The 13,647-nt window shown below is 42.5% G+C and overlaps 1 protein-coding gene across 1 annotated transcript; it reads left to right on the top strand.

The window, feature by feature from the left end:
• The first annotated feature begins 5,408 nt into the window (after window positions 1-5,408).
• On the top strand, window positions 5,409-5,897 carry LOC121435079 (small nuclear ribonucleoprotein Sm D2). Its single transcript, XM_041634147.1, has one exon. The coding sequence runs from the start codon at window positions 5,452-5,454 to the stop codon at window positions 5,806-5,808; it is 357 nt and encodes a 118-aa protein (XP_041490081.1). The 5' UTR covers window positions 5,409-5,451; the 3' UTR covers window positions 5,809-5,897.
• Window positions 5,898-13,647: the final 7,750 nt, after the last annotated feature.

Genomic DNA, 13,647 nt, shown 5'->3' with positions numbered 1-13,647 from the left:
CTTCAGAACTAGGACATCTGACATCCTCTTCTGGCCTCTGTGGATACCGGGCATGTATATAGTGCACACACATACATGTAAGCACAACACGCATACACCAAAAACTTTTTTTAAGCCAAATGTGATGGAAGGCAAAGGCAGTGTCTCTCTGTGAGCTGGAGACCAAAATGTGGTGATATTTTGTTTGTGCTGTAACAAACAAGGATTACCTGAAGATCAGAGGGTGGAGCTAGCCACACTAGTTAGCCATAGAGGTCAGGCAGTGGTGGCACAGCACCTTTAATCCCAGCATGTAGGAGACAGAGGCATATGGATCTCTGTGAGTTCAAGGGCACTCTGGACTACATGAGATTGAATCTGTCTAAAAGAGAAACAGGGCTTATACAAAGGTGATCCCAGCACTTGGGATCACACCTTGCCTTTAATTCCAGCACTAGGCTTAGCAGAGAGAGGAATATAAGGCAGGAGGAGACAGGAGCTCAGAGCATTCGGTCTGAGGATTCATGGAGACAGGATCTTGCTCACTTTGGTTTGAGGATTTGATAGAGGTAAAAGGTCTCTCTAGTGGCAGGCTCCTTTACTTCTCTGATTTTTCAGCATTTACCCCGATATATGACTCCAGGTTTTTATTATTAAGACCAATTAGAATTCGTGCTACACCAGACTGATATACATAGTGAGTTCCAGGACAGCCAGGGATACATAGTGACATTCCGGATCAACAAACAAGCAAAAACAAAACAAAACAAAAAGAGATCAATCTGATCTACACAAAATGCCCAAACAAAACAGAACATTACTTTAAGCAACACAATACAATGTAGACACTCAACAATAAAATGTTCATGTTATTTAATATCTGATAAAAATTAATAGACATACAATGGACTGAAAAATCAGGGCTGGAGTGATGGTTCAGTGGGTAAGAATCTGAGTGTGGTTCCCAGTACCCACACAGTGAGTCGTTATGTCTCTGATTCTAGTTCTGGCGGATCTGACACCTTCCTCTGGTCTCAGCAGGCACCAGGCATGTGGTACACATTTAAACACACATGCAAACACTCATACACATGAAATAAAAATAAATTATGAAAAAATCCGAAAACTCAATAGGAACAGAGAAAATTAAAATAAACAAACCCAGAAATAACAGAGACAATGAGTTAGCAGGAAATGATGTTGAAACAGCCCAGTTTCAGAGTTTAAAGGATGACAAAACCATATTTAGCATATATGAGGCTCTTGATTTAATCTCTAGAACCAAAATAAAAACAAATACAGCCAAGCAAAAACCAAGATGAAAGCAAAATAATTTAAAAGAAATTAATATAATGAGAGCCAAAGGCAAAAATCAGAGAATTTAAATAAAAACCAAGTGGAAAATGTAGAGATTGTCTGGGCAATGGTGGTGGTACACGCCTTTAATCCCAGCACCAGGGAGGCAGAGGCAGGTGGATTTCTGTGAGAAACTTGTTCCAGGACAGGCTCCAAAGCTACACAGAGAAGATCTGTCTCAAAAAAAATATATATAGAGAGAGCTCAAAGACATAATGTGATATAGCTGGGGAATGTAGCTCAGATGGTGGAGTGATTGCCCATCATACACAAAAACCTGGGTTTGATTCCAGCACTAAATATACTGGGCATGGTGGCACTTACTTGTAACTCCATCACTTGTACATAGAGGCAGGTAGATCAAAACTTCAAAGGTCATCCTTGGCTGTATAGTGAGTTTGAGGTCATTCTGAGCTATGTAGTGATAACTTATCTTAGAAAAAAGAAAGAAAATAAGTAGAATATTTGAAGATTAATAATTCACTCAGTAGATCAACTAATAGCATATTAGACTGTAAAAGAAAAAATGAATTTGAAGACACCATTTAAACTAAGGCACAGGAAAAAAGACTAAAAATTTATATATAGACTCAGTGGTTCGTGAAATAATATCCATGGTATAATATACATGTAATTAGGGCTGGGGAGATGGCTCAGAGGTTAAGAGCATTGCCTGCTCTTCCAGAGGTCCTGAGTTCTTTTCCCAGCACCACATGGTGGCTCACAACCTTCTGTAATAGGATCTGGTGCCCTCTTCTGGCCTGTAGGGATAATGCAGACAGAACACTATATACATAATAAATAAATAGATCTTTTAAAAATATGCATGTAGTTATAGTTGGGGTAGTTTGATTGCAATTGGCCTCCATAAACTCATAGGGAGTGGCACTTATTAGGAGGTGTGCTGTGGAAAAGTCTTCATGCACTAAATATGTATTACTCTCATCCATTAATAAAAAGCTGATTGACTGATGTCTAGGCAAGATAAGATTAGGTGGGAGAATAAGACTAAGAGTTCTGGAGGGAAGTGAGGAGTCAGAGGAGATCCCATGAGGTGCAGAGAGAGTAGGAGGGACAGTACTTACATGAGGTAAACAAGCCTCAGGGCAGCATACAGATGAATAGAAATGGGTTAATAAGTTATAAGAACTAGCTAAAAACAAGTCTAAGGTATTGCCCTAGCATTTATAATTGAGTCTCTGTGTGGTTATTTGGGAACTGACTGGTGGGACAGAAAAGTTTACCAATAGAGGTGTGATTTTGTTGAAGTAGGTGTGGCCTTGTTGGAGGAAGTATGTCACTGTTGAGGCAAGCTTTGAGGTCTCATATATGCTCAAGCCACACCCAGTCATTCAGTTCACTTCTCGTTGCCTGCTGATCAAGTTGTAGGATGCTCAGCTCCAGCACCATGTCTGCCCGCATGCCACCATGTCCCACCATGATGATAATGCATTGTGTGATATTTTCATTGTGTTCTGACAAAGCTTGCTTGGAGTTGGAGGAGAAGTCACAGTCCTTTCCTACCTCCTTGATTCCTCTCACCAAAAGGGCTGAGATCCTGTCTTAGCCCCGACTTACCACTTTCTGTTCTTTTTCTATAAATCACCATGGCCAACTAGTGGTTCATCAAACAAGGTGACCATTCAATCTGAACTGACTTATAAGACTCACAAATGCTTTTCATTTGATCAAATATAACTTGCCAAAAGGGAAGCTTTGAAATCGGAGGAACTGAAGAGGTAGGAAGGAACTGTGGCTGCTCCTCTGACATGGTTGAGACTGTGGATAGATTATGGAGACTTTTGAAGTGACTAAATGCATTTTGGATTATGATATTGTTACAAGCTTCTGGGGGTCAAGGAGTGGAATGTGGTAGTTAGACACACACACACACACACACACACACACACACACACACAGAAGTTTGGTGAAGAAAGGAGAGTGAACTCAATTAAAGTTTTGGACGTTGTGAATGAGGACATAGTGGTTGTAACTTTTAGAGATATTGGTGAGCTTAGACCTTTGAATAGTGGTGTAACTATGAGAACTTAAGGGGCCCTCAGAGATTGACTGAAAGTGTTCTGAATTATGAAATGAACATGAGACTTAAGAGCCAGGAGTGGAATATTGTGGTTTAACGCGATGCGTGTGGGTGCCGAGTTGACTTGTGATGGCTAATTCTGATTGTCGGTTAGATAAGGCAACTCTTAGGGCCTTGTTGAGGTAAACCTTTGGGTATGTGCATGAGGGGTTTTGCAGAGAAGTTGGGAAGTTTGAAAGGGAAAGGCCTGTCCCGAAAGTGGGCAGCTCCCTCTCATGAACTGGAGAAAGAGAAAGCCAGCTGAGGGCTGACATTACCTTTTCTCTGTTTCCTTCCAGGGGCCACAAGTCAAGTTGCTTCTGCTGTCATGCCTACCCCACCACAACTGGAGCAATTCTTTCCATTGTGAGACAAAAGAAACTCACTCTCTTGGGAGAAAGGGTTGTGGGAAAATCCGTGAAATGACCGCGCTGACACCCTAGAGATTAATTGTTCACTGAGTTTGATTTATCACCTCATTGAAGTATCAGCTTAAAAATGATTTTCAAATGGCATTGAGTTTTGGAAAAACACTGAATCATTTGGAGTTTGAATTTTACTATGTGGACACATCATATACAATTATTAACAATAATAAATAAATTAAGTTAAAAATAAGCCAAAAATTTGCAAGTACAATATGAATTTATGATGATGTATGAAGCACATCCTTGAAGGTCTGTGTGGCCCTGTAAACTAAGGAATCTTTTCTCCCCTAAAGAGAAGATCGCTCCTTCTGATAAGGAAGTCCAGAGGACTGTGCAGCCTCCTAGGCTAGGGAACCTCCTATCCCCTGAGAAGAACATCCATCCTTTCTGATAAAGAAGCCCAACCCAAGCTAAATCCTCAGGTTCAGAAAAGCCAACCGCTCATCCTCAGAAAAGCCACAAAATTTTTTGCCTTAACCCCAACTTCCTACCTCCATCCCTGTCTCTTCTAAAATTCTGGCTTCCCCATCTGTATGCTGTAGGATCCTCATGCCCTTGGGAAGGTTGCTTGCTCTTCATAGCGATGAAAGAGCTATTTTTTTCTGTTGAGGTTGATTTCAGGCTTCAGAGTCTTTTTCTTTAGGGTCACCAGGAAAGCTCCTGAGTCACATGGAAGGCAGGAATTTTTATCCTCACTTCTATTATTTGATCCTACCATTTTGTTACCAGGAAAATTGGGGTCCCCTTTTGAGGTTATTATCTTGTTAATAAAAGAATTTAAGAATGTGCCAAGGGGAAAAAACAGAATATCAAAAAGCCAGAGAGATGGTTCAAGGTGGAAGACCTTAAAAGGCCCTCTGTGACCTACGTGCGGCAGGGTTGCATCACTTACGTATGATGCAGCTACATAAGCCCTTGTGCCCGCATGTGTGTGCTCCATCATCTGCGTATGACATAGCTACCTCAATCACCCCACACCCCTCTGCGCATGCGCTAGGCATCTTCAAGCTCTCTTTCTCCACACTGACTTCCCCAGGCCTGTTCACGTGTCTCTAATAAACTCTTAACTTTTGTTTGTTTGTGGTGTGCTTTGTGCTCACTTGTGCCAGGTAATTTCAGCCAGAACCTGGAAACAACTGAATGCCCCTCAACCGAAGAATGGATAAGGAAAATGCGGGACATTTACACAATGGAGTACTACAAGCAGAATAAAATAATGACTTCTTGAGATTTGCAGGAAAATGGATGGAACTAGAAAACATTATTTTGAGTGAGGAAACCCAGACCCAGAAAGACAATTATCACATGTACTCACTCATAAGTGGCTTTTAGACATAAAGCAAAGAAAAATCAGCAGACAATTCACAATCCCAGAGAACCCACACAACAAAGAGGCCCCTAAGAGAGACATACATGGATCTAATCTACATGGGATATAGAAAAATACAAGATCTTCTGAGTAAATTGGAAGTGTGGGGACCATGGGAGAGGGTATAAGGAGAGAGGAAAGGAAAGGAGGGGAGTGGAGAAAAATATATAGCTTAATAAAACAATAAAAGCTGAGCAACGCGCTGCCGGCGGGAGTGATCTGCAAGCGAAACCTCCACCATGAGTCTCCTCAATAAACCCAAGAGTGAGATGACCCCAGAGGAGCTGCAGAAGCGGGAGGAGGAGGAATTCAACACAGGCCCACTCTCGGTGCTCACGCAGTCGGTCAAGAACAACACACAGGTGCTCATTAACTGTCGCAACAACAAGAAGCTCCTGGGGCGGGTGAAGGCCTTTGACAGGCACTGCAACATGGTGCTGGAGAATGTGAAGGAGATGTGGACTGAGGTCCCCAAGAGCGGCAAGGGCAAGAAGAAGTCCAAGCCTGTCAACAAGGACCGCTACATCTCCAAGATGTTCCTGCGCGGGGACTCAGTCATTGTGGTGCTACGGAACCCGCTCATCGCCGGCAAGTAGAGTAGAGGCCTCTTTCTTCCATCAGAGCCTGCTCCCTGCCCTGCCGAGCCCTGCCCAATGGGATGGAAATAAAACCCTGTGTTTTTTGTTAAAAAAAAAAAAAAAAAACAAAAAACAAACAAAAAAAAAAAAAAAAAAACAATAAAAAAGGTATCTGGTGTTAGGTGAATCAGCCTTCCCCAGGTATGGTCCCTTAGTCAGGTACATGGTCTGCTTGACTAGATCAAACTCAACTCCTCATGTCTGCAGGGCAAGTAAATTACCAACTGGGATGTCTCCTGAGACCCCTGTTTAATCTTCCTTAATTTAGAATTATGTTGTGCGTTATTTATACTCTGTGTGAAGATGTGTTGTTGTAATTGGTGTAATGAAAAGATGAATGGCCAATAGCTAGGCAGGAGAGAAAAGACAGGACTTCTGGGCAGAGAGGGGAAGTCAGAGGGAAGAATCTAGGCATGTGGAAGACGACAACGGGACACAGAACAAGTCAACACATGGTACAGAGGAAAGGTAAATGAGCCACGTGGTAGAAAGTAGATTAATAGAAATAGGTTAATAAAGTTACAAGAGCTAGTTAGGAAAAAGCCTAAGCTAAGGTCAAGCTTTCATAATTAATAATATGTCTCTGTGTCTATTTGTGAGCTGGTGGACCAAAGAAAAATATGTCTACATTTTTATTCTTTTTTGAAATAAAATTTGTGAAAATTTTATACACATACACCATTTTCTTTCACATTGTTTCCACATCTTTCTCCCATTTCAGCTCCTGTGTCCTCCTACTCTGTCTCACATTCATGACCTCTTCTTTGATTATTGTTTCACACACACACACACACACACACACACACACACACACACCACACAGAGTCCATTCAGCATTCTTCGTATGTATATGTGTCTAGTACAGCCCACTTGGAATTGGATAATTTATCAGGAAACTCATCCTTGGAGAAGACTTATTTCTGCTCTCAGAAACTGCTGTTTTTCTTTAGTCTTCATCTGAGGGTGAGGTCTTGGGAGATTCCCCTTATCCATGATGGTAGTCAACTGGTGTCGCATAATAGTTCTTGATTCTTTCTCTGTCTTTTATGACTTTGGCTGGTGTAGGAGGTCCTTCTGTATTTGTGTTGCTTTCATTGGTTGAATAAAGAAACTGTCTTGGCCTTTTGATAGGGCAGAACTTAGATAGAGGGCAGAACTTAGATAGAGGGCAGAACTTAGATAGGTGGAGTAGACAGAACTGAATGCTGGGAAGAAGGCAGTGTGGCAGATGCCATGGTTCTCCTGCCCGAGATGGATGCTGATTAGACTCATGCCGGTAAGCCACAGTCAAGTGGTGAAACACATAATAGAAATGGGTTAGATCAAGATGAGGCTAGAGCTAATGGCCAGGCAGTGATTTAATTAATACAATTTCTGTGTGATTATTTCAGGTGTAAGCTAGCCAGGTGGGACAGAACAAAGGGACCCCGTGCTCCTCACAACATTTGGCAGCTTAAAAAAGTCTACCCTTTCACTCAGCTGGGGTTTGTTTTGTGTTTTTTCATGGCCAGTCTCAGGTCATGGATATTTTGGCAAGAGTGACCCCCGCTTGCCCCCTGGCCCCCAGTTGATTCTATATCTTCTTTACCTTCCCTATTGCTGGAGGTTAACCTTGATCACCTGGTCAAGTTGCTATCAGCTAAGTTCATTTTCTCATGAGCAGTTGAATAGTATTTTGTGGGAATAGTTCATGAGTATGCTACTATCCTGTTGTTCTGTGTGCTGGTTTTTGCTTTTGGTTTGGTGACAAACTAGAGTCACCTGAGAAGAGAGGACCTCAAATGAGTAAATGTTTCCATGGCATTTTCTTGATTGGCCCAGTCCACTGTGGACAATGCCAAGTGGTCCTGGGAAGAGTAAGAAAGAAACCTAAATATGAGTAGGAATGATCCAGTAAACTCTGTTCCTCCTTGGTTTCTGTCTCTAGCTTCCCGGCTCAGAGATGAATTGTTACCTGGCAGTGTAAGATACAATAAACTTTCCTCCTCAAGCTGCTCTGGTCACAGTACTTACTGCAATAATGGAAAGAAACCAGGACTCCCTGCGAACATTTCTCACCTGCCTCAGTTCTTGCACCTGTTCAGCAGTCACGACTGTGGTATTTGCCACATGGCAACTTCTTATTTAGTGTGGGAAGTCCTTCTGTCTATGTTTTGTTTTATTGGTTAATGAATAAATCTGTTTTGTCCAGTGGATTAGCCGAATAGAGCTAGGCGGGAAAACGAAACTGAATGCTGGGAGAAAGAAGGTGGACTCAGGGAGAAGCCCTGTAGCCTCCACGAGGGACAGATGCCTCTGCTGGAGCCCACTGAAACTTTGCTGGTAGGCCATGACCTCACGGTGATGCACAGATTAATGGAGATGGGTTAGTTTAGGATATAAGAGCAAGCTAGAAATATGCTTAAGCTATTGACCAAACAGTAATATGTAATAAGCAAGTAATATAGTTTCTGTGTGATTATTTTGGGGCTGAGCAGCCTTCCGCCAACATTTATTTATTTATTTTTGAGGGGTAGGGTCTCATGTATCCCAGGCTGGCAAAGATAGCCTTAAACTCCAGACCTTCCTGTTTTCACTCTCTGAGTGCTGAGATTACAGGCATGTGGAGTATGAAGTGTTGGGGATTGAACCCAGGACTTTGTGACTGTCAAGCTAGCACTCCACCAATTAAATGACATTCCCACCTCACTTGACAACTTTTTTAAAAAATATTTATTTATTTATTATATTATGTGTATAGCATTCCTTCCACGTGTGCCTGCAAGCCAGAAGGGGGCACCAGGTCTCATTATAGATGGCTGTAAGCCACCATGTGGTTGCTGGGAATTGAACTCAGGACCTCTGGAAGAGCAGTCAGTGCTCTTAACCTCTGAGCCATCTCTCCAGCCCTCACTTGACAACTTTTAAAGCACACGATTCCTTCTGCATTATGAGTTAAATTCTTCTCTAAAGAAGAACATTTCAATTTTTTTCTTTAAGTTAATGTTTTTAGATTCAGGGTCTCACGTAGCCCAGGATGATCCTCACGGTGCTGGGATTATAGTTATGTGCCATCGTGTTTTCCCCTTCAAAACCAATTTTTAAATTTTTATTCTTTGTATATGCGTGAGTTCCTGCATGCATGTATGTGCACTGTGAGCATGCCCAGTGCCCACCGAGGCCAGAAGAGGGCACCAGAGGCCTTTGTGAGCTGCTAGTACTCTTTTAACTGTTGAGCCATCTCTCCAGATGCCCCATCCCACCTTTAAAATGAACTGGTGGGAGATATTAGGCAAGCACCTACTGAGCTACATTTTCAGTCCCAATATTTTTCTTATTTAATAACTTCATTAATTTATTCATATCAATATGAATATCCCAAATAGTCGATGGATTAGGATTCGTTGCTCTCTATTAAACAGTATGAAGTTCAAACTGTGTCAGTTCTAGTCAGTGGGAATCTTGTCAATCTGAGTCCCAGGCCCTTTGAACGCTTCCCCATCCTTCTTTGAGAATTGCCTTTCTTGTTGAAGATGATGCAATGTTTCCAGCTCATCTTACACCCCAGTTCTGGAATTGGTCATTGGTTATTTCTCTGAGGATTTTTTTGGAGGATGATATTTATAAACCAAAATATTTAGTGCTCAGAAAGTTCATTGTGATTAGAGTATCACATGCACACATTAACTTTATTTACCTCTCTATTCATCCTTTTAATCATCTACCAAGCATAAACTAACATCAATACCTCCAATTCCAATTTAGTGCCTCAGCTTTTTTCCTGGTCTTTTTTAATTCCACTCTTGTAAATTTCTGTGTTGATTATCAATAAGTCTGGCACTCATGTTGGATATGTTATCTTATATAGATGGATTTTTCTTTGGGCTTCCAGCTCACAGAAAACAACATGGAGATTTACATTAATTATGAAAGCTCAACCTTAACTTAGGTTCCTTTCTTTCTTTCTTTCTTTCTTTCTTTCTTTTTTCTTGTTTTTATTGAACTATATATTTTTCCTCCACTCCCCTCCCTTTTTCTTCCCTTCCCTTCTACACTCTTCCATGGTCCCAATGTTCCCAATTTACTCAGGAGATCTTGTCTTTTTCTACTTCCTATGTACATTTGATCCATGTATATCTTTCTTAGGGTCCTCTTTGTTGTCTAGGTTCTCTGGGATTGTGAATTGTAGGCTTTTTTTTTGCTTTATGTTTAAAAGCTACTTATGAGTGAGTACATATGATATTTGTCTTTCTGGGTCTGGGTCACCTTACTCAATATGATGTTTTCTAGATTCATCTATTTGCCCAGAAATTTCAAGATGTCATTATTTTTTTTACTGCTGTGTAGCACTCCATTGTGTAAATGTACCACATTTTCCTTATTCATTCTTCGGTCGAGGGGCATTTAGGTTGTTTCCAGGTTCTGGCTATGACAAATAATGCTGCTATGAACATAGTTGAGCACATGTGCTTGTGGTATGATTGAGCATCTTTTGGGTATATCCAAAAGTGGTATTGCTAGTAGGTTGTTTCCTAATTTTCTAAGAAATCAAGCTTAGGCTTGTTTTTAACTAGCTCTTATAATTTAACCCATTCCTACTAATTTACTTTCTGCTTTGTGGCTTTATTGCTTCATCTCCATGCTGTAAAACCTGCTTGCTCTATTTCTCCTAGCATCTCTGCCTTCTTCTCCCCAGAGACCTCTCTGCCTGGAAATCCTGCTTAGCTATTGGCCATTCAATTTTTATTAGACCAATTAATGAGACACATCTTCACAGTGTACAAAAAGATTATTCCACAGCAGTCTTACGCTCTCAACCTCCTGGACATCACCAGTGTTTCAACCATGTGGTTGCTTCCTCTCCAGCTTTCTTTTTGACCTACTGACCTTCTGGTCTAGCTCCAAGTGCCTTCTTCTGGATCAACATCTGCTTGGTCTAGCTCCAAGTGCCTTCTTCTGGATCAACATCTGCTTTGCTTCCCTGTCTTACTGTGTCTGCCTCTTCTGTGTTATACTCCCTCCTTCTCAGAATAAGCAAGGACGCGAAGGAAAGAGGAAGAGCCATCCTGATACTCATCCATCTCCATAGTGAGAATCTCACACTCTTCAAGATGTTCAAAGTAAGAATTTGGCACCTGAAGACATTCCACTGTGTGGGGATGTTTTATAACTTAAAGTGATTAATGCTTGAGAGTTAATTATGTTCATTGTAGTCATTCTCAGCTTGTTGCTCATGGCCCCTTTGGGGCTTGAACGACCCTTTCACAGGAGCCACCTAAGACCATCAGAAACCACAGATATTTACCTTATGATTCGTAACAGTAGCAAAATTACAGTTATAAGTGTAATTTTATGGTTGGGAGTCACCACAACATGAGGAACTGAGCTAAAGGGTTGCAGCATTAGGAAGGTTGAGAACCATTGATTTAGTGGGAAGAGAGGAAGGGAATCAATAAAAACAGGTGGGGGAAAATGTGAAGGGTTAGCCACCACCACTCTGGGCGTGTATGTGGACAGAGCCACTTCAAGTCTTGGTTTTCTATATTTCTGTTCTCATCAATGTTTCACCAGAGCAAGCAGGAACCTTGTCATAGAGAGACTGGTCTGGCTTGGGGGGGATGGGAAGAGGCTTTTCGGGTCAGTTCCGGAATGCAGCATTCATTTTAGAAGGGCTTTGGAATCAGCTGGCTTCCTAAATGCTTTGTGGTCAGGATAGACATGGGTAGGCCTCTTCAATTATAACCACCCCTGACCCTGGGCCTGAAGTCAAATGGCCTCTGGAGGACAGAAAAGCACCATGTGATTTGCTGTCTATTGTAATCCTACGACTTTGGTTGAGAGCAATGTTCATTTGTTAAACTGTGGACCTCCTAAAGACCAGCTGACCTCCACAGTGTTTCCTAAAGTGGACAGAGAAGAAATATGATATTCTGGAATCAAAGGAAGAAGAGTTAAGTGGCATTTGCCGGTTCTGAATCATTTAAATGACCCACATACTTTGGGTTTTCAATGAGTGAGCTTACTAAGTATACAACAAGCAGGAGTGAAAAAAATAAAAGAGCAAGCCCTGGCTCAGACACTTCCATCATTCAGCAACCCACTGGGGAGGAAGCCCCAGGAACCAAGAGTGTTAGCCGGGGCTCTGATCCATGGGATCAAAGATGGCTCATGCTACTCCCACTTTCAAGGACACAACATTTTCCATCTTTGTTCTCCTTTCCTTTCCTTTTCTCACACAGCGCAGGGTCCAGTCGCTTTCCAGACAAGGGGCCTTGAAGGGAACTCTAAAAAATGAATGTGCTTGGGTCTGAAGTGGGGGCCAAACCTGCCTTCAGAGCCAGTGTTTCAGTGAGCTTAAGCTTATGTGATGGTTTACTACGTAATGTATGTTACCTGCTCGTGAGTATAAATGAGTAAAATAGTCCTCAAACCCACTGCTCAGAGGAACAGTCACTGCCAACAGCCTGCAAAACACAGTCACACAAATTTCTAACAGTGTCTTACATTTGGCTGGGTGGGAACAGTGGCTGTCGTTGGGGGTCTCCCCATATGGAAGGTTTATATCCCTATGGTACAAAGTTGTGTATATCATTTTTTTCCCTCAAGGCAGGGTTTCTCTGTAGCTTTGAAGTTTATCCTGGAACTAGTTCTTGTAGACTAGGCTGACCTTGAACTCACAGAAATCTGCCTGCCTCTGCTGGGATTAAAGATGTACGCCACCACCGCCTGGCAAAGCTGTGTGTCTTTGGGGACCACAGTAACTTTTATTTTTTATTTTTATTTATTGAATAGCATGTTATTTATACTCTTTATTGATTCTTTGGGATTTTTTAATCAGGTTCACCAACCTGTTCACATCCCATTCCTCCATATCTGCCCCTCATTCCTGCAGTCTCCTTCCCAAAGAACTCCCCCCAAATTAATTAAAAACAAAACAAAACAACAAAAAACCACCTAGCTCTGATGGAGGAAGGTCATTGGCTAATAAAGGCACTGCCCTGGCCCATTTTATTGGTTAGAGGATAGGTGGGAGGAGTAAACAGAACAAAATGCTGGGAGGAAGAGGAAGTGAGCTCAGAGACTCCACAGCTCTCTCGGGAGCAGATGCCTCAGAGAGAGACGCCATGCCCCGCTCCCGGGATGAAGCTCCGACCCAGGATGGACTAGGCTAGAATCTCCCTGGTAAGCGCACCTTGGGGTGCTACACACAGATGATTATAAATGGGCTAAATTAATATGTGAGAATTAGCCTAGAAGAGAATGGGCCAGGCAGTGTTTAAAAGAATACAGTGTCTGTGTAATTATTTTGGGCATACGCTAGCCGGGCAAGCGGCCGGGGGTGCTGAGAACGCAGCCCTGCCGCCCTTATTACTTCATAGCTCCTCCATCTTTCCAACACCTCTTCATTCATCCTGGTGGCACTGGGGGCTGTGGTGTGTTACACAGTGTACCCTTTGTGTGATCAGCCCCACCTACAGCTGTTCATCGCAATGAGTCATTGGTCTGGTTCAAGGCCTCTGGTTTCTGGCACACCGTCCTCACTGGACCCTCAGAGGAATTCCTCTCAGATGTCCTGCTGCTGGCCTGAGTCATGGAGATTCTGCGGCTATCCTTCTGCAGAACCAGTCCCTTCACATGCTCCAGAAGGTCATAGATGGGTAGATGTTAGGATGGGCCAATCCACAGTTCAGGATGTGTGTCTGGGTGGCAGCTGAGCTGGTCAGTCTGGGCTGCTGGGACCGCTCCCACCTCAAGTGAGGGGCAGAGACAGCCTGTGGCGAGGGTTGGATTCATCTCTCCCAAGTGGGGGTGGGGCCA

Source organism: Microtus oregoni, unplaced genomic scaffold (genome assembly GCF_018167655.1).
Source record: "Microtus oregoni isolate MIOR12 unplaced genomic scaffold, Mior012 000045F_ref0000178, whole genome shotgun sequence".
Taxonomy (NCBI): domain Eukaryota; kingdom Metazoa; phylum Chordata; class Mammalia; order Rodentia; family Cricetidae; genus Microtus; species Microtus oregoni.
This window is presented reverse-complemented; position numbering and strand designations above follow the sequence as displayed.

Bases quoted from the DNA above. Each gene is read 5' to 3' on its own strand.
- LOC121435079 (XM_041634147.1), top strand. From the start codon at position 5,452: ATGAGTCTCCTCAATAAACCCAAGAGTGAGATGACCCCAGAGGAGCTG.